Here is a 20,915-nt window from a genome sequence, read left to right as displayed (position 1 = left end):
TGTTATTCCCTATTCCATGGCTGTCTACCGTGACATTAATCACCAGTGTGGATCATTGTCAAAAGCTTTCTAAAAACCAAATATGTAATGCAAAATGCATTTACCTTTTCTGCTATAACCGGCAGTTTAGTTTAACATAATCTTGCCTTCCTGAATACAAATAGAACTTTTTTTTAAAACTGTGCTTTTTCATGTGTTTGTTTTGAAATGACAGTTTAATTTATCTTGTTGCTGTTTCACATCAAGATTAGCCACCAGTTTCAGCGGCAAAGGATGAAATCCATTTTTTTCTAACCCTGGCAGCATTTGGAAAGATGCTTTTCTTAAGCTACACCTTGGATTTTTAATAATAAAATCTCAGTCTGGGGATAGAACTTGTCTGAATGCTTCCATTAAGAAACCTCCTTATTTTCTTTCAGTAGCATAATTTTCATCACTTCGGCACAAGATGGCAGTATGTGCTTTCCGTTCCTAAATCCTTCAGTGAACCCCCAAATACAAAATATACTGATTTGAAAATTCTGTGGCTTATTGCTATCTGCTGTTAGAAGTTGTTGTCAATTTTTAAGAAATAAAAACTCCCTCGGGTTAGGGAATTAAAAATGAAAACAGAAAATGGTGGAAATACTAAGCAGATCAGGTAGTATTTGTGGAGAGAGAAACAAACATCTGACGAAACGTCATTAACCTGAAATGTTAACTCTGTTCCTTTCTGCACAGATGCTGCTTGATCTGCTGAGTAGTTTCCACCATCTTCCGCGTTCGTTTTAGATTTCCAGCATCCGCAGTATTTTGCTTTTGTATTAGGGAATTAAAAATTGACAACCATGCTTGCTTCTGGTTGCTATTCACTAGCCCTGCTGGAAGTGTGGATATTTATTGGGTGGATAGCTGAGGAACATTCTTTGTTGAGATTTGTATGTGATCTCCGGCACTTTGGTAATGAACAGGAGGGACTGTGAATTTGTATCCCTGCCTTCACGAAGGGCAAAGTTAATGGATTTGCCAAGTGGGGGAAAAACAATTATAAAGATATAGGTTCTATATTGGCAGGATGTGACTAGTGGTGTCCCGCAGGGATCTGTGTTGGGGCCCCAATTATTCACATTATTCATTAACAACTTGGATGATGGCATAGTAAGTCATATATCCAAATTTGCTGATGATACAAAGTTAGGTGGCATTGTAGACAGTCTAGATGATAGCATAAAATTGCAAAGAGATATTGACAGATTCGGTGAGTGGGCAAAACTGTGGCAGATGGATTTCAATGTGGGCAAGTGTAAGATGATACATTTTGCACCAAAAAAGGATAGAGCAGGGTACTTTCTAAATGGGAAGAGGTTAAGTACAGTGGATGTCCAAAGAGTCTTGGGGGTTCAGGTGCATAGATCTTTCAAATGCCATGAGCAAGTGCAGAAAATAATCAAAAAGGCTAATGGAATGCTAGCCTTTATATCCAGAGGATTGGAGTATAAAGACACAGAGGTTATGTTGCAGCTGTACAAAAACCTTGGTTAGACCCCACTTGGAGTACTGTGAGCAGTTCTCAGTACCACACCTTAGGAAGGATATATTGGCCTTGGAGGGAGTGCAACGTAGAGTTACAAGAATGATAACTTAACCCCTGTAGTCCAGGTATGAGGAGAGATTACACAAATTAGGCCTGTTTTTGCTAGAATTTAGAAGGTTAAGGGGTGATCTGATTGAAGTCTTCAAGATATTAACAGGAAAAGACAGGTTAGATAAAGATAAACTATTTCCACTGGTTGGAGATTCTAAAACTAGGGGGCATAGTCTAAAAATTAGGACCAGACCATTCAGGAGAGATGTTGGGAAGCACTTCTTCACACAAAGGGTGGTAGAGGTTTGGAACTCTCTCCCACAAAGAGCAGTTGAAGCTAGAACAGTTGTTAATTTTAAATCCGAGATAGATAGATTTTTGTTAAGCAAAGATATTAAGGGATATGGGCCAAAGGCAGGTATATGGAGTTAGGCCGGAGATCAGCCATGATCTCATTGAATGGCGGAGTAGGCTCGAGGGGCTGAATGGCCTACTTCTGTTCCTATCTTCCTATGTTCCTATATCTACAAGTGCACTTGTCAGCTTCATAAATGGATAAATTATTTGCTGGAAGTATTCTGTCTTGATTGGTGCAGCAAACCAGTTTTACCAATGCAAACTCCACGATATATTTTACTACTTGGAAAGAGGCATCAATTTTTTTGAATTCATTGTACTCCTATTAAGTATACATTTAAAGGCACTTGGGGATTTTGACAGTTAGTTGTGCAACATGCATGTAGTCCTGTGCTGTAGCTTCACCAGGTTGGCATCTCATTTTTAGGTATGCCTGGTGCTGCTTCTGGTATGTTCTCCTGGACTCCTCATTGAACCAGATTTATCCCCTTGCTTGGTGGTAATGGTAGGGTGAAGGGATATGCCAGGCCATGAGTTACACATTATAGATGAATACAATTCTGCTTCTGATGCTCCACAGCACCTCGTGAATGACCACTTTTGAGCTGCTGGATTTTTTCTGACTCTATCTCATTTAGCATGGTGGTATTGCCACACAACACAATGGAGGGCATCATCAGTGTGAAGTCGGGACTTTGCTTCCACAGGGACTGTGTGGTGGTTACTCCTGCCTATGCTGTCATGGGCAGATGCATCTGCGACAGGTAGATTGGTGAGGATGAGGTCAAGTAGGTTTTTGCCTCTTGGTTCTCTGACCACCTGCCGCAGGCCCAGTCTGGCAGATATGTCCTTCAGGACTCTGCCAGCTTGGTCAGATGTGGTGCTACCGAGGCAAGTCCCCACCCAGAGTGCATTCTCTGCCTTTGCTACCCTCAATGCTTCTTCCAAGTAGTGTTCAACATGGAGGAGTACTGATTCTTCGGCCAAGGGAGGGCGGTAGTTGGTAATCAGCAGCAGCTTTCTGTCTCTATGTTTGACATGATACCATGAGACTTCGTGGGGTCAGAAGTCAATGGTGAGGATTCCCAGGGCAACTCCTTCCCAACTGTTTGCCACAGTGCCACCACCTCTGGTGGGTCTGGCCTGTTGGTGGGACAGGGATGGTGATGGAGGAGTCTGGGACATTGGATGTAAGGTATGATTCAGTGAGTAGGACTATGTCATGCTGTTGCTTGACTAGTCTGTGGGGCAGCTCTTCCAATTTTGGCACAAGACCCCAGCTGTTAGTAAGGAGGACTTTGCAGGGTCAACTGGAAGTTATGTTAAACTTGTATAAAAGACTGGTTCGGCCTCAGCTGGAATATTGTTTCCAGTTCTGTGCGCCACACTTTAGGAAAGATGTGAAGGCATCAGAGAGAGTGCAGGAAAGATTCACGAGAGTCGTTCCAGGGATGAGGAGCTTCAGTTACATGGATAGATTGGAGAAGTTGGGACTATTTTTCTTGGCGCTGAGAAGGCTGAGAGGAGATTTGATAGAGATATTCAAATCATGAGGGGTCTGGACAGAGTAGGTAAGGAAAATCTGTTTCCACTGGTAGAAGGATCGAGAACAAGAGAGCACAGGTAATTGGCAAAAGAAGCAATGGAGACATGAAAAAGTTATTCACGCAGCGTGTGGTTGGAATTTGGAATGCACTGCCTGGGAGTGTGGTGGAGGCAGGTTCAATCAAGGCATTCAAAAGGGAATTGGATTATTATCTGAAAAGGAAGAATGTGCAGGGCTATGGGGAGAACGGGGAAGTGGCATTCCATGAATTTCTCCTTTGGAGAGCAAATGCAGACACGATGGACAGATTGGCTGCCTCCTGTGACTTTTTCTGCTTTTCATTAAATCAAATGTTAACTACTAGTTTATAGGACAAAATGTTTTTGCAAAATCACTTGTTTTTGGTGAACTGTGTACTAAATGGCATTATGTAAATCTAGCTTTTTTTAAAAAAGGTTTGTCAATATGATTTTACTGTATGAAATCACTATGCACTGTCTAGTAAATGCAGGTGACTAGGTTATTATATACCAGTGCTTTTGTTCCTCATCACACTGTCCTCACTGGTTAGCTCATTCTTCTGTAGTTATTAAGATTCGCAGTAGCACACATCTGCTTAATGGGTAGGTCAGTTTAAAGGAAACATTTGTTCAAGCATTTTTTTTCTTCATTTGCCTCCCCTGGGTCCATTATACTGTGCTTGCTTAGTGGAAGATTGTGTAAAGTGAGCAATCAGTTCAACAGAGGCATATTCTGTGCACTTTTTGGTTAATATACTTCAGTTTATTCCATGTTTATGCAAGAAATACATTGCAGAAACAGCTGCCTTTTTCTGTCACAACTGCAAAGGTCATATGGAATACTACAGTTGAAGCTCCATCACATTGTCTTACCCTGTAACATTCTTTATCAGACAGCATTGCAATATAGTATAATAAAGAGGAGTTTGCTCCACTGGTAGCCCAGCACTATTTTCTTAGATCTTCCTGTGCGCTCAGGAACAGGGAAAGTTATGGTGGTGAGGTGCCTGTCCTTATTACTGTTGCTCCTGTCTGCACCTCAGTGTGTCATATAATATATAAAAATAGATTTATTTTAAAAGAACAAGAATTTAGGTTTAATGCATTTAAAACCTTGTTCAATATAATCTGTTCTCTAATGAAGTTAGAAAATCTGTACTGATTTGTTTTCATTCTTTTATTAGCTGATGTCTGGAATCAAGAGTTTGACCCAATTATGGTGATTCTCAGAACAGTATATCGCAGAGATGTTCAGTCTGCAATGGATAGATACATGGGATTGTGAGTATCTTTTAAATTTGCTTATATACTCAGTACCGTACGAAACAGTTTCAATTTGAGTCAATAAGTTTCACTAACATGCTTTGCTTGCAGTATTTTGTTTCTGTTTAAAAAATTAATAAATTTTGTTTTAAATGCTCTCTCTTATTCTTACATTTCCAGTTTTGTAACAAAACTGTTTCTATTTTTATGAAATGTTTTCCATAAATAGGGAAGAGGTGTAGTTACAAGACATCTTTAGCATATTGATACCAATAGATTATAGAACATATTGTACTTGTGCCAGTATGAAATAATGTTGCTTTTAATTTATTGTCTTAAATTGCTCCCATCTCAACCATTACTAGTGATGGAGCTATATGCACTTCACCCTAATCTGTGTCGTTCAGAATTCTCCCTTCAGACATTACTCAAGTTTAAACAGTCAAATTCTGTAATTGTAGAATAAACTCATAGTAATTACTGTCTGCAGTGATCATGCAGGTGTAAGGGTCAGTTTTTTAGTGGCAAAAGTGCATTGCATTGATGCTGTACTTTTCCAATCGCTTGAAGTGATCAGTACTAATTGATTGTGCTGCTCATATTCCAGAGAAGTTAGAAGAGCTCAGTTTCCCATTTGTACCTCTGTGCTGCAAGGCACCTTAAGAGCTCTTTAATCAACTGCTTTTCCTTTAATCTCAACTTTGCCCTTTTAAAAAAAAAAATGTTTTACAGATCAACCTTGATATAATCCAGAACTGTGCTGCTTTGCTGTTTAAAGTGCCACTGAGTAGTAGTGTTGAATAATTGTGCATCAGTGACTGAAAGTTTAAACAACTGATAGATGAGCTTTAAAACTATACAGTGCCTAAGGAGTCAACTTGGAGAATAGTTGTTAAATCAGCAATTGTAAATTGACTATTAAACCTATGGTCAGAATTTCGCAGCTATTCAATAATGCTGCTGATTGGCACTTTAAGTGCCTTAACAGCATTTTGTAAAGTGGAAATAAAAACAGAAAATGCTGAAAATACACAGCAGGTCTATCAGTTGACACCTGTAAAGAGAAAAGACAAGCTATGCTGTTTTGGGTTTGCACATTTTTATCAGAACAGAGTTATATGTGCCAGAGCTCATTCTATAACAGAACAGCATGCCCGAATTGAAGGGATCCAAACAAAGAAAATGGCTCGAGTTGCTGTTGCCTCTTGTATCCCCAAACAAAGATTTAGCAACACTGTTAAGGGATTGAAAGCTATCACATCTTTTACATCGCCTCCCCAAAGCACAACTACATTCATTTCACTAGACAGATTTGTAATTGTGGTCATTGTAAGGAACTTTTCTCCAGCAAAGTTCAGAAACAGATGCTTTCATGGGGCTTAAATATGGCACCTTTTGTCCTCATTAGGATTGGAAACTGACCCATTTGAATCTAAGGGTCATACTGAAGAAACTTATGGTACTGTAAATGGAGCGTGTTGGAAATTAATTGACCTTGAAGTGTAGCAGAAATTAACTGCTGAATTTCCCCATTTGGCCTCATGTTCAACATCCATGGTATTCACAAAGTTCTTTCCTCAGTGTTGGCCCTTCTCAGACAGTGGAACCAAAACTAACCAATACAAACAAAATGTTGGAAATACTCAGCAGGTCTGGTAACATCTGTGGAGAGAGAAATAGAGTTAACGTTTCAAGTTGTGACCTTTCATCAGAATTGGCAAAGGTTAGAAATAGCTTTTGAGCAAGTGAAAAGGGGGAGTAAGGGGAAGAAGAACAAAAGGGAATGTCTGTGATTGGGCAGAGGGCAGGAGAGATTAAGTGAGAAAGATGTCATGGAACAAAAGGCGAAGGGAGTGATAATATTTATAGTGAAAGACAAAGCATTTGTCCCGAGAGAGTGTTAATAGCAGAACAATGAACAGTTTTGTCCAAAAGCAAAAACATGAAACACGTTTAAGACTGGCACACGGTTTTAAAAAAAACAAAATGGGGGTCATGATCTGAAATTGTTGAACTCGATGTTGAGTCCAGAAGGCTGGAAAGTGCCTAATCAGAAGATGAGGTGCTGTTCCTTGAGCTTGGTTGAGCTTCACTGGAACACTGCAGCAGGCAGATGACGGAAATGTGGGCATGAGAGCAAGGTGGTGAATTAAAATGGTAAGAAATCGGAAGCTCAGAGTCACGCTTGAGGTGTTCTGCAAAGCAGTCACCCAATCTGTGTTTGGTCTGTTCAGTGTAGAGGAGACTGCATTCTGAGAAGAAAATATATTTAATTGAAAGAAGTGCAAGTAAATCACTTCACCTGTAAGGAGTGTTTGAGGTGTTGGATGGTGAGGAGAAAGGAGGTAAAAGGGCAGGTGTTACACCTCCTGCGATTGTACGGGAAGGTGCCGTGGGAAGGGGACACGGTGTCGGGAGTGGTGGAGGAGTGGACCAGGGTGTTGTGGAGAGAAGGGTCCCTTCAGAATGCTGATGGGGAGGGGAGGGGAAGAGGGCAGGGGGATGGGCACCGCATATAGAAGTAGAAAAGAGGAATAAGGTGTATAATGTGAGCGTGTTAGACAGTACTAGAGAGGGGAGTAGTTCCATATTAGATGGGAGCGGACTGAGAAGGACTACAACGAATGGAAAGACAGGATTACAATGCATGTGTATAAACACACAAAGTCTGTTGAATATGGTTGGTGAGTTACAAGCACAAATAGCAATATGGGAACATGATACAGTGGCAATTACGGAAACGTGGCTTAAAAATGGTGCGGATTGGGTGCTTAGTATAAAAGGATATAATGTGTTCAGAAAAGTTAGAGAAGGAGAAAAGGGAGGTGGGGTGGCAGTATTGATTAGGGAAGACATTGTAGTGTTGGAAAGAGAAGATGTCCTTGAGGGGACAAGGACAGAATACATTTGGTTAGAGTTGAGAAGCAAAAAGGGTATAATCACGCTACTAGGGGTATTTTATAGGCCTCCAAATAGTGAGAGAGATAGAGGAGCAAATCTGCAGGGAAATCACAGATGTGCAAGAACTATAAAGCAGTGATACTGGGGGACTTTAATTACCCAACTATCAATTGGGATAATTCTAGAATAAAGGGTCAAAAGGGGGAGGAATTTCTGAGGTGTGTTCAGGAGACCTTCCTTGATCAGTATGTTCTCAGCCCAACTAGAAAAGAGGCATTGCTGGATCTGGTGCTGGGAAATGAGGTGGGCTAAGTGAACCAAGTGTCTGTTGGGGAGCACTTGGATGAGAGTAATCATCGTATCATAAAATTTAGACTAGTAATGCAGAAAAGCAAGGAATGGAATGAGGTAAGACTTCTAGATTAGAAGAGGGTTAATTTTAATGTGATAAGGGATCTAGCCTGAATAAAATAGAACCAAAGACTGACCGGAAGAGCTGTATCGGAACAGTGGGTTATCTTTAAGGAAGAGATGCTTCAGGTATAGGCAGGATACATTCCAATAAGGACGAAAGGTAAGGGAACCAAGAACTGGGCTCCTTGGATGTTGAGGAAAGTAGAGATTATGATGAAACAAAAGAGGATGTGTGATGCATGCCTGGTGAATTCTTCAAGTGAGAACCAGGTCATGTGCAATACGTTGAGAGGGGAGGTGAAGAGGAAAGTAAGACTGTCATTAAGAGAATATGAGAATTGAATGGCAGTCAACATAAAAGGGAACTCAAAAATAGTCATCTGGCATTTAAATAGTAAGCGGGGGAGTAAGAGGTGGAGTGGGGCCTGTTAGGGAGAAAGAGAGTAATATATGCTTCGAGGTGCAGGGCAAGGTTAATATACTTAATGAGTACTTCGTATTAGCGTTCACCAAGGAAGTAGAATCTTGCAAAATATCGGTAGAAGCGGAGAGGGTAGAGCCAATGGATAGGGTAAAAACATGGGTGGGGGGAGGGGCGGACAAGTATTTAAAAAGGCTGGCTATGCTTCAGGTCAGCTGGTCTGGATGGCACGGATTCCAGGTTGCTAAAGGAAGTGGGGATGGAGATAGCGGAAGGGCTTGCCATAATTTTCCTATCTTCCCTGGATACAGGGGAGGTACCAGAGGATTGGAGAGTGGCAAATCTGACACCCTTATTCAAGAAAGGGTGTAAGGACCGTCCTAGCAACTACTGGTCAGTTAGTTTAACATCAGTGGTGGGTAAGGTTTTAGAAACAATAATTAGGGAAGAAATCACAGAAATATGGTGAGGTTGAGTTAATTAAGGAGAGCCAGCATGGATTTGTAAAAGGCAGCTCATGCTTGACTAATCTAATTGAATTGTTTGCTGAAGTAACAGCGAAGGTTGATGAAGGGAATCCGATGGATGATATTTATCTGGATTTTAAGAAAGCGTTTGATAAGGTACCACATAAAAGGTTGGTTAACAAAATTGAGACTCATGGAATAGGAGGGTTAGTGTTAAATTGCATTTAAAGCTTAGCTTAAGGACAGAAAACAGAGTTGTAGTAAATGATTATTTTTCAGACTGGAGGATGGTAGACAGTGGTGTTCCCCATGGGTCAGTGCTGGGGCCACTTCTTTTTGCTGTATTTACATGACGTGGGTCTTAAATCTTAAAATTTGCTGATGACACCAAACTTGGAGGAGTGGAAAATCGTGAGGTTGATATGAACTGCCTGCAACAGTATATAGATAGGCTCGCCGAATGGGCAGACATGACTCAGATAGAATTTAATACGACAAGTGTGAAGTAATGATTTTGGCAGAAGAACAAGGGAGAGGCGATATAAACTTAATGGCACAGTTCAAAAGAGTGTGCCGGGACAGAGGGACCTGGGGGCGCATGTGCATCAATCTTTGAAGATGGCAGGATATATTGAGAGGGTGGTTAGTAAAGCATATGCGACCTTGAGCTTCATAAATAGAGACGTTGAGTACAAAAGGAGGGAGCATATGCTGAAACCTAATAAAGCTCCGGTTAGGCCCCAACTGGAGTATAACGTTCAGTTCTGGTCACCACATTTTAGGAAGGATGTGAGGGTCCTTGAGAGGGTGCAGAGGAGATTTACCAGAATGGTTACATGGATGGGGGATTTTTAGTTACAAGGTTAGGTTGGAAAAGCTCGGGTGGTTCTCCTTGAAACAAAGGAGGGTGATTGGAGATTTGGTAAAGGTGTACAAGATTATGACAGGCTTGGATAAGTTAGATGAGGCAAAACTGTTTCCATTAACTGATGGTACAAGGACTAAGGGTCACAGATTGAAGATTTTGGGCAAGAGATGCAGGGGGAATATGAGGAATAACATTTTAACGCAGCGGGTGGTAATGACCTGAAGCATGCTGCCCACAGGGTCGTGGAAGCAGAGACAATTAATGACTTCAAAAGGAAATTGAATGGCCACTGGAAGGATCGAAACTTGCAGTGCTATGGGAATGTGGTGGAAATGGTAGGGGATAATCCTTTGGATGTGGAGGCTGGTGGGGTGGAAAGTGAGGACAAGATGAACTCCATTGCTATTGTGGGAGGGAGGGAAAGGGTGGGAGCAGAAGTATGGGTAATGGGTCAGACATGGTCGACGGCCCTATGAACCACATTGGGGGGGATTCCTTGGTTGAGGACAAAGGAAGACACATCAGAAGCGCTGTTGTGGAAGGTTGTATCATCAGAACAGATGCGATGGAAAAACTGGGAAAATGGAATGGAGTCCTTACAGAGGCAGAGTGGGAGGAAGTGTAGTCGAGGTAGCTGTGGGAGTTGGTGGGCTTGTAATGAATATTACTGGACAGCTATCCCCAGAAATGGAGACAGAGAAGTCGAGGAAGGGAATGGAAGCATTGCAGATGGACCATGTTAAGGTAGGAGAAAACTGTGATATGACAGATGTCATTTGCTGGATGTTGAAAGGCGCCCAATGCATAAAAGATTAGAGTCACAGTGACCTTCTTGGCCACATGCAGTGCCAGGATGTCCTGATGCTGGGCTGCAACTCTTAGTTGAGCAGGTTCCTAGAGAGTCTGTGCCACTGAATGCACTGCTCTTCTGTAATGTTGAGGTAAGAAATAGCTCCTTCACACCTTTATATTGTAAGGCCACGTCCACCTTGCACAACTTCACACTTTTCTAGCAGCCTGTGCTGTTCTCTACTGCCTTCCTTGCTCTTGCCTGGTTTCATGTCACAGTCCCAAAGGCAGACGAGGCAATATACCCATTTTCCAAGGAAAGGGAAGGAAATCTCAAACGAAGCACAGGCCATCGCACTGCTAAATTAGTTCAAACAGTGCCAGATTCACACTTGATCAAGGGGCACGATATTGAAATTAGACTCCCTTCTCTCAGGGAACCAGGAAATGGCTGCATAAAGAAGCTGTTTTGCAAATGAACGTATTGTTCAGATCAGCGGCAAGCTTTAAAAATAGTGCGTCGCAAGATATGCTTTGCTGAGCTGCTGTGATATTTAGTGCGGCGACTCATTTACATGGAGGGAGCGAAACGCCCGCCCCCAATGACATAGAGAGGGCAGACGCTCCATCCTCGGAAACGGCGTCCTGCGCCATTTTTAAAAGGCTTCCAGCCCTTCAGTTCGATTTAAATTTTTAAAGGTACAGGTTATTTAAAAAAAAAAGGAAAACTTTATTAACCGTTTCAATGTCCCCTCCCACCGCCACCCCCATGTGTTAAACCTTTATTGGTCGCCCTCTTGCCCCCCAAAAAAGTCAGCTCTCGATCCCGACCTTTCCCCCCCCCCCCTAACTTTCTTCGCTTTAACCTTCAACCCTTTCCCAGCATCCCCTCAACCAATAGCAAGAGTTTTCCCAGCTCCTCCTCCCACCCGCCCTGATAACTTCACTCCTCTTCCCCCCCCCCCCCCCCCCCCCCACAACCAGTGTGCAGCCTTGGTGGAGATTCAAAGGCGTGGGATGTTCCGGCAGGTGGCCGGAATATTGGCTTGGGACGGCTGTCGCAATGAGGTCATTAATTATGCAATAATTTAAATATTTAAATAAATGTTAATTAAGTTTAGGTCGCCGAGTGGCGGGAGCCGCCATGTGGCCTCACCACCGCCAGTAATATGGGGCAGGGTCTCTCCTGGAGGTATTTTCCGGCCCCCCCGAGATCGTGGGGCTGGTAAAATCCAGCCAAGTGTGCATACAGGTGCGACTTCTTTGCCTTGTAATAGTGACCGATGCTTCTGTTAAGTGGCAAAGTGTATTTCTTAAGGGAATAAAGGCCAAGTCATGTAGATTTAGTCACTTCCATCTTGGCACAGAAAGCAGACTTGAGATTTGGTTAGTTTTGGTTCCTTCAAAGAACAGGTTCTCAATAAATCACTGAATTCTGATGGATTTCACCACCACATATTTAGCTTATTGCATATTTGGATGTAAGTGTAGAAATCACAAACTAGAAGGTGTTCCATTGAGGAGTAAATTTCTATTTCCTCCTCTGATATTTTTGTCAGATGATAATTGGATAGCCCTTTTAGTTCTGTATTTATGTTCATTTAAAAAGCACTGGAAAACTTGCGCTGATTTTCTCGTGACTCTTTGCCAATTTGAGTTTATTTTGTATTAAAGCGCAAATAGCAAACTTTTTAAAAATGGAACCTCTAAAGTGCATTTTACTTCAACAAGGAGCTGAGAGAGAGTCAGATGGTCTCGAAAGGATAATAATGAGAATTTTTGCCAGCAAACATCACTCGAACATTTTTTGTAATGTTGTTTTATCAGTACTGAATCAAGCTGTTCAGATTTTTGATATATAATCTGCCACTTTGACCAAATATTACTTAGTTTTCACACTGGAACAATTTAATTGTAAATTGAACAGTCACTTTCTGGAGGCAAAAAGAGGCAGTTCAAGGCAGGTAAAAACACAATTCTGTATTCTGTGTCCTACACGTTCCTAATAGGCATTGTGCTTAAGTATTTCTGTTCCTTATTGGTGATGGAATTAAAAAAAAAGTCAAATACGCTTTCCTAATTTGCCTAGTCTAGGTATAATATAGTGGTATATATATATATATATATATATTCATTTACTAATATATGGTTGCATTTTCTACTCTTTTTGACAGCCTAAAGCAGACTGGAAAATTCTGTGGTAACCCATGGCCACCATATCGGGAGAGAGCACCTTTAAATCCCAGTTACAAAGGTCTAATGCGAATATTGCACTGTAAAACCTTGCACATTGTGCTGTTTACTCTTCTTTACAAGGTAAAGCATAGGGACACAAATATATTGTATTGCATTCTAACTAGACAGGTTAGTAGTGTTGAACCTCATGAGGGCCTGCAGTAATCATGAAATATTAACTGCATAAATTTACATCTTTACATTGACTCTGCAACTCTTGACCATTCCAATCAATGTCTGTCCAGTCCTAAAGAACAGTTTTATTTCTGATCTACATTGTCAGGAAATAACTATAATGACAAGTTACAAATGTATTTCTTTGCATTTCAGATATTGCAAAAAATGGACTAGATTTACTATAGTTTTGCAAAGTAATTAAAATCCTCAATGTCTATAGATATCTGCTTTGGTGAATGCATGAGTAGTTATATTTTATGGTATTGGAGTCATTACCCTTACTTTTGGCTACTTGTAGTAAATTGCTGTCCAGTTTAAATGCAGTACTCCACTTTGAATCATATTGATTTATCTATTTTTTTATGAATCTCTTAAACATGTATCTTATTGAATATAGTAACTAAGGTAAGTTTACTCAGTTTATTAAGAAATGACAAAAGTGGTTAGCATACAATATTCTTTATAATAGAGAAATCTTCAATTTTGCTGATATTTTAGTGTTTCTGAATCTGACTCTTAAGTTAATTATACATTGAAAAGGAGTAAATACTAGATTTAGGATTGTGGTTTGTTTTTGTAGATATTGATGGATCACCAGAATATGTCTGAACATATACTATGTATGGTATTATACTTGATCGAACTGGGTCTAGACAACTTACCTGAAGAAACCATTGAGGAAGAGGTGGGTGAAATGCCTGGACAAAATAAGGTAGCTTTAGATAAACCATCATGCAAAATGAAGTACATCAGAATACTAAAACTGAATAAGTAAATATAATTTGTCCATTTTACAAACTGTTGGAAATCCTTACCTTTTGAGTAGATAAGCTATAACAAGTAGAGACAGTTTTCTGGCTCTGATGCTGAAATATATGGACATACAAAAAATGATTGGTGGGAACACCCAGCAAGTTCATCTAGCCAGTCCCATAAATTTGTGATATTAAAAGTGTACCTAAATTTATTTTTTTGCTTTGACACCCACAGTTTGTTGTTGAATTTAGTTTCCTTATCAAGAAATCTGCTCACGCCACACTGAATTTCCTGGCGGAGCTGATAACTAACTCCCAAGCTGTGGCCAGTTTGTATTCTGAAACTTGCAGCTTGAAGATACGTAAACCATCAAGGTGCCTGCTTCCCATTTAATTGCCTTCCCACTCTTACTGTGAAGAAATATCTGGCCTCCTCCCAGTATTTCTATATAGCTAAATTCAGTAATTTAGTGATTTGGAGGATTATGGACATGACCCTCTGTCCTGACTGTTGTGTTCTAGTATGCTGCCTATTGTGCTGTAAACAATTTAATCCAACGGCACAGTAATCGTGAATACAGGTATTGACAATTTCATGGGTGTGAATAGATGTTGGGTAAGCATGAAATGCAGAATGACTAACTTGTTGACAATGTTACAACCGAGGTTGGAGGAATGCACTATCTTTCTCTAGTTCCCCTACTCCACTGGTCACAGCATATAATTAAATGTTTTCCCCAGTTACCAGTATGGCCAATTATATACTTTATCTATTAGTTTTGGAATAAAAATCCGCCAACCAGGTTTAGAGTCATTCTTTAATAAACAAAATTATTGATTCATGATAAAACAAGACTTATTCAATAAAAATGCAAAGCTTATTAACACACTTTGAAATATGAAAGTATAAATATCTACCCTTCCAAAATAACCCAACACACATGCATGCACTCACACACTGTTTAAAGAAAAATGAAAAAACTGGCTCTGCAGAGATAAACTTAAAAAAGAAAACTTTGGACAAGTTATTGTCAATTCTTGAAGAAAAAGGATAAGATATGAAATGTTCCAGATGGCCCTTGGTCTGGTGTCCAGGTATAGGTAGATGGCTGTCACTGGGATCTTTCTGGAGGAGTTCTGTTCAGGAGATGTCGAGGAGTAGTCTTACAGGCTTTTCGGGAGAATTACTGCCTCCTTCTGTGCCATAATGACTCCGTGGCAATTATCTGAGGTAAAACTGGCTTCAGCTTGGATACACGAATCTCTATTTAAAAAAAAAAACACAGACTTGAACGCGTATGGCAGACAACTAGTTAAGCTATTGTTACGACTGAAGCAGGAGCAATGCGCTGTCAGTTCAGTCCCATCCACAGGTCGCAGCATATTATTAAAGTTTTCCCACCCAACTGGAAAACAGCCAAATTAAGCACTCTAGTAACCCCCGGAATAAAACCAAACCAGGTATCTTTAGACAACAACACATTAACTATTTATTAAAAAAATAAATCGTAAACATTATTAAAATAAGCCTATGTGTAAAGACCTTATAACTTCTTACTTTAATCTAACTCCCTGTTACGGCCAGGTGAGAAAGGTGTCTAGGGATCTTTCTCGGCCTTCACCTGGTCTTATTGTAACAGGGTTTTGTTTTTAAATACATGTTTTGAGCTCCTCCTTGGTGAATCCTTGTTCATCGCTTTCTAATTATAAGGCAAAGAAACCAGCACACCAGGTTTTCTCAGCTTTAAAGAAGAAAAGTGAAATTTTATGAATCTTAAATTTAATCTCTAATTCGGTTAACACCTACGGATACACACTGCGCCCCACGCTAGCATGCGTACGCGATATGCACATGAAAATAGAGACATAAAAGAGCAGAAGAAAAAATAAAGTAGAGAGGTATGCGGCAATCTCTGATGAGGGGTTTTTGTTACTGTGCCTTAAGCTCCGCTGTAGTGTTTGCTTGTCGGTAGATCTTGCTTTTCGTTGGGGCCCAGTATTCTTCTTAAACCTTGTTCACTGTAGGTAACTTTTCTCTCTTGAGGTTCATATGTCTTCAGTGATTTCCGAAGTTGTTGAGAGAGATGAGAGCAGATAGGAGAGAGGCGGTGGCAAGCCAGCCACGAGAGGTCTTTTCCAGTCCAGGAACAAACAGCTTTCTGAGTTTTAAAAATCCCTGGCAAGTTCAAATTCAAAAAAACTCCAACAGCCAGTTGGACTAAACTGTCTGACCACGTCTGTTGTGTATTTGGCCATCTTCACAGTTAACCTGGAATGCTAGCCTCTCCACGTTCAACGTCTGGTAATCAAAAGTCCTTTGTGGATTAAATTGGAGCAGGGAATGGCCCCTTTGTCCTTTCCAAGTACTGTCTGTTACTATGCAACTGTCTTTCCAGTCAAGGGTCTGGTGTTTCTTTTTAAAACAAGTCCTTTCTTTACTCCAGTAACTGTTTAAAAATCAATGTTCATTTAGCGAAATTAATGTGTGTCATTCTTGGCAAGTGCAGGCCTGCCTGACACTCCCCAATAGACACACATACACTCACAAATCATGGTTAACCAGTTTGTTTAAAAAAAAATTACACGGATTTGATGACAGTCCTTCAGTAGATAGGCATTCAAACTGTTGGGCTGCAGCAGGCATCAAGACTACTGGCGAATTCCAGAAAATACAGTCAAGAGAGATTCAATCTTGAAGCAAATACTTCTTGGCTTAGAAATAAATAAAATGAGTTTTGCTACCTTCAACAATACAAATGGTCTCTTCAAAAAAAAAAAAAAGGCTTTTTGTCTCAGGCAATTAACTTGGCCTGTAGCTTCTTGTAGAATTTCTGCTGAGAGAGAATGGACAGCTCTTCAGTAGCACGCCTCACTGGTGGCTAGGTCAGATCAGTTTTTGCCAGTTTTACACACAGTCAAATCGAAACATTATACCACGTGACACCTCTCCTGCTGTGGCCTAGCGACAGGTGTAGCTGGCACCCTGTGCTCAGCCTTAAAGGCACACTGTTTTCAAACAGAATCTTAAAGGCACACACTGTTTTTAATCCGAGGAGAAAATAAATATAAGTTCCGTGACACTATTCACCGCCAGATCTCGCTTGACCACATAAAGCACTATCTGATTTTGTTCTTATCTGCAAAAACTGCTCACCATTCCTGGATCATCCTGGAATACAAAGGTAATCCCTGGCTTCTTTTCTCCACTGCAAATAGTCTTAAACCCCACTCCCTTGTCCCCTACACCCTAACAGCCAACAGTAAGTGTGAGGAGTTTATAGACTTCTTTGTCACTAAGGTTGAGACCATCAACTCAGCTGCCTCTACCACTTCCCTCCCTTTATCTAGCCCACCAGACCAAATGTCCTCTAAGGCCTACGCCTGCCCTAACCCTGAATTTGTTTCTTTCTCTAGTTCCTCTCCTATCTGCCTTCATGCTCTCCTTGAGCTCATCTGTTCATGAGACTCACCTGCTCTCTCCACTCTTCCCACTAAACTACTGATCATTTACCTTCCCTTCCTAGCTCTGGTGTTAGCTGATATTGGTCATGGTTCTCTCCCCTCAGGTACTGCCCCTCCCTCCTTCAAATCTGTCATCATCACTCCTCTCCTCAAAAAAAAAAACCCTTGATCCCTCACACGCTACTGCCCCATCTCTAACCTCCCTTTCTTCTCCCAAGTCCTTGAGTGTGTTGTCATCGCCCATCTTTCCTGGAACTACGTGTTTGAATTCCTCCAATCTAGTTTCCGCCCCTGCCACAGTACTGATGCACCTCTTATCAAGTCACAAATGACATCACATGTAATTGTGACAAAGATAAACTATCTCTCCTCCTCCTGCTTGACCGATCTGCAGGCTTTGCCACAGTTGATCACACCATCCTCCTCCGCGCTCTCTTGTACCTGTAATGGCTTCTCTTTCCACTCCCGCACAGGTCCCCCAAGGAGCTATCTATCGTAGACCCCCTCCTATTCTCATCCATATGCTGCAGCTGGGCAACGTCATCCAAAAATACGATGCTAGTTTCCACATATACACTGACAACACCCAGCCCTACCTCACCGCCATCTTTCTTGACCCCTCCTCTATCTCTGAATTGTCATACTGCTTGTCCAATCGACATCCAGGCTGGATGAGCCGAAACTTCCTCCAATTAAATATTGGGGAAACCAAAGCTATTGTTTTTGGTCACTGCTACAAACTGCTCTCCCTTGCCACCGACTCTATCCCTCTCCCCGACAACTGTCTGAGCTGAACCAGACTCTCTGCATCCTTGGTGTTGTACTTGACTCAGAGATGAGCTTCTGACCATGTATCACCAAAACCGCCTATTTCCACCTCTGTAACATTGCCCGACTCCACCCACCTCTGCTCATCTGCTACTGAAGGCCTCATCCATGCCTTTGTTGCCTCTAGGCTTGACTATTCCAATGGACTCCTGGCTGACCTCCCTCGTTCTGCCCTCCATAAAATTGGGGTCATCCAAAACTCTGCTGTCCATATCCTTACGCGCACCCATCACCCTTGTGCTCATTGACTTACACGGGCTTCTGATTAAGCAACACCTCAATTTTAAAATTCTCGACCTTGTTTTCAAACTCCTCTATGGCCTCACCCTTCCATACCTCTAGTCTCCAGCCCTACAACCCTCCAAGATATCTGCATTCATTTAATTCTGGCCCCTTGATTTTAATTGCTGCAACATTGGTGACCGTGCCTTCAGCTGCATAGGCCATAAGCTCTGGAATTCCCTCTCCACATCTCTGCCTTGCTTTCCTCCTTTTAAGCCCCTCCTTAAACCTTTCACCATGCTTTTGGTCATCTACCTAATATCCCCTTATGTGGCTTGGTGTCATATTTTATTTTATATCCCTATGAAGTGCCTTGGGATATTTTATTCCATTATAGATGCTACATAAGTACAAGTTGTTGTTGTTAAAGATTCAATAAACTAATAGTTCTGCTTTTTCACAGCAAATTCAGTCTATTGCATTTTATGAAATTTATTTTACCTGTTTTATTTTTATTGCTTTTCATTTTGAGTAAACTCCAGTTTTCAAGAAGTCCTGTTTCAAAATTACCCCTTGAGTGTCTAAACTAAAACTTCTGTTAATTCCTTTGATGAAGAGATTTAAATAAGTGTACAATGTCACTAATGCAGTGATGGATATCATGGTAATTTTGTGCCAGTCATACAGAACAACAATGGATCAAACCATTTCTTTAATGCCAAAGGACTGATGTTGCTTGTTAAATCCAGAAAACAAATCACTGATCTCTCAATTAACCAAGCAATTTAAATGTTATGGTTCATGAAACATGCGTATGATACCATAGTTAGTGATTGTTACTGGACTGGTAATCTAGAATCCAAACATTACTGTATTACTGTTGTTGTCTATTGGTATATTTTAACGTGTGTATGAGAAAAACAAAGTTATAAAAAATTGTTTTATGTTATAGTATTAACAACTGTTAGCACAAAAAGAAATCTCTTTGCAGCTAAACGAAGTTCATAGACCCAAGATTTGAGATTTCAGGAAAAATAGTTAGATGACAAGTTTTGGAATTTTGAAGTGAATAATCAACTTGAAAGCTGTTTATAGAGTATTGTATAACTTAGGAAATTTTCAGCAAAAATAAACCAGAAGTTAAATGTGCTGCACTATAGTTTTATGTATCCGAGTTAAGAGCAGAGCCTTCTTTGCTTGAGGGTACTAGGACAGGTGGTGTTAACTGTTGTTTTTATAGATGAACGTTGTGATGCCTTTAGGGAAGTTAGCAGGTGTTTTGAATAAAATGTGGTTCAAAATCCTTCAGCCAACAGAGATGGGAAATTATTCAACTGCAATATTCAACAGCTTGAAAAAGATGGATCTGAACATTGCTGATCATTCTTTTTACCTGAAGTACATTTTTTCTACACTCATTCAAAAATATACTTCAGATAAAAAGAATTATGATCAGTAATGCCTGCTTCACAGAGCCATAGAGTCGTACAGCATAGAAACAGGCCCTTCGGCCCACCGTGTCCATGCTGACCATAATCCCAATCTATACTAATTCCATATCCTTCTATGCCTTGCTCATTCAAGTACCTGTCCAGATGCCTCTTAAATGTTGCTACTGTTCCTGCCTCCACCACCTCCTCTGGCAGCTCATTCCAGATACCCACTATTCTTCGTGTGAAAAATTTATCCCTTTGATTCCTTTTAAACCTCCTCCCTCTCACCTTAAATCTATGCCCTCTAGTTTTATTCACCCCTACCTTGGGAAACAGACTCTGGCTATCTACCCTATCGATGCCTCGCAATTTTATATACCTCTATCATGTCCCCTCTCAACCTCCTTCGCTCCAGGGAAAACAGACACAGCCTATCCAATCTCTCTTTATAACTCAAGCCCTCCAAACCATGCAACATCCTTGTGAATCTTTTCTGCATCCTCTCTAGCTTAACCACATCTTTCCTGTAGTGCGGCGACTAGAACTGCACACAGTACTCCAAATGCGGCCTAACCAACGTTATGTACAACTGTAACATGACATCCCAACTCTTGTACTCAATGCCTCGGCCGATGAAGGCAAGCATGCCATACGCCTCCTTCACCACCCTGTCTACCTGTGTTGTCACTTTCAGGGAACTATGTGTTTGCACCCCAATGTCTCTCTGCTCAACAACACTGCCCAGGGCCCTGCCATTCACTGTATATGTCCTGCCCTGGTTTAACTTCCCAAAATGCATCACTTCGCACTTGTCTGCATTAAATTCCATTTGCCAATCCCTTGCCAACTTTCCCAGTTTATCTATATCCTGTTGTAACCTTAGACAACCTTCTTCACTGTCCACTATACCACCAATTTTGGTGTCATCTGCAAACTTACAAATCATGCCCCCTACATTCACATCCAAGTCATTAATATATATGACGAACAACAAAGGGCCCAGCACCGATCCCTGTGGCACACCACTGGTCACTGGCCTCCACTCTGGAAAAACAACCCTCCACTACCACCCTCTTCCTCCTGTCACCAAGCCAATTTTGTATCCAATTGGCTAGCTCACCCTGGATCCCATGTGTTCGAACCTTCTGGACCAGCCTACCATGCGGGACCTTGTCAAAGGCCTTCCTAAAGTC

General features: G+C 41.1%; 1 protein-coding gene across 8 annotated transcripts in view; it reads left to right on the top strand.

The window, feature by feature from the left end:
- The window catches only part of ubr3 (ubiquitin protein ligase E3 component n-recognin 3), a 416,754-nt gene that overhangs the window by 140,261 nt on the left and 255,578 nt on the right, over positions 1 to 20,915 (top strand). For all 8 annotated transcript variants that reach the window (XM_068035371.1, XM_068035370.1, XM_068035368.1 and 5 more), the window contains 3 exons: positions 4,672 to 4,768; positions 12,785 to 12,926; positions 13,603 to 13,707. In XM_068035371.1, the coding sequence (XP_067891472.1) occupies positions 4,672 to 4,768; positions 12,785 to 12,926; positions 13,603 to 13,707 (344 nt within the window). The remainder of the gene's footprint in view (positions 1 to 4,671; positions 4,769 to 12,784; positions 12,927 to 13,602; positions 13,708 to 20,915) is intronic.

This window comes from Heterodontus francisci, chromosome 7 (assembly GCF_036365525.1).
Source record: "Heterodontus francisci isolate sHetFra1 chromosome 7, sHetFra1.hap1, whole genome shotgun sequence".
In the NCBI taxonomy this organism is placed as follows: Eukaryota; Metazoa; Chordata; class Chondrichthyes; order Heterodontiformes; family Heterodontidae; genus Heterodontus; species Heterodontus francisci.
The sequence above is the reverse complement of the archived record's forward strand: the minus strand, read 5'-3'. Positions and strand labels throughout refer to the sequence as shown.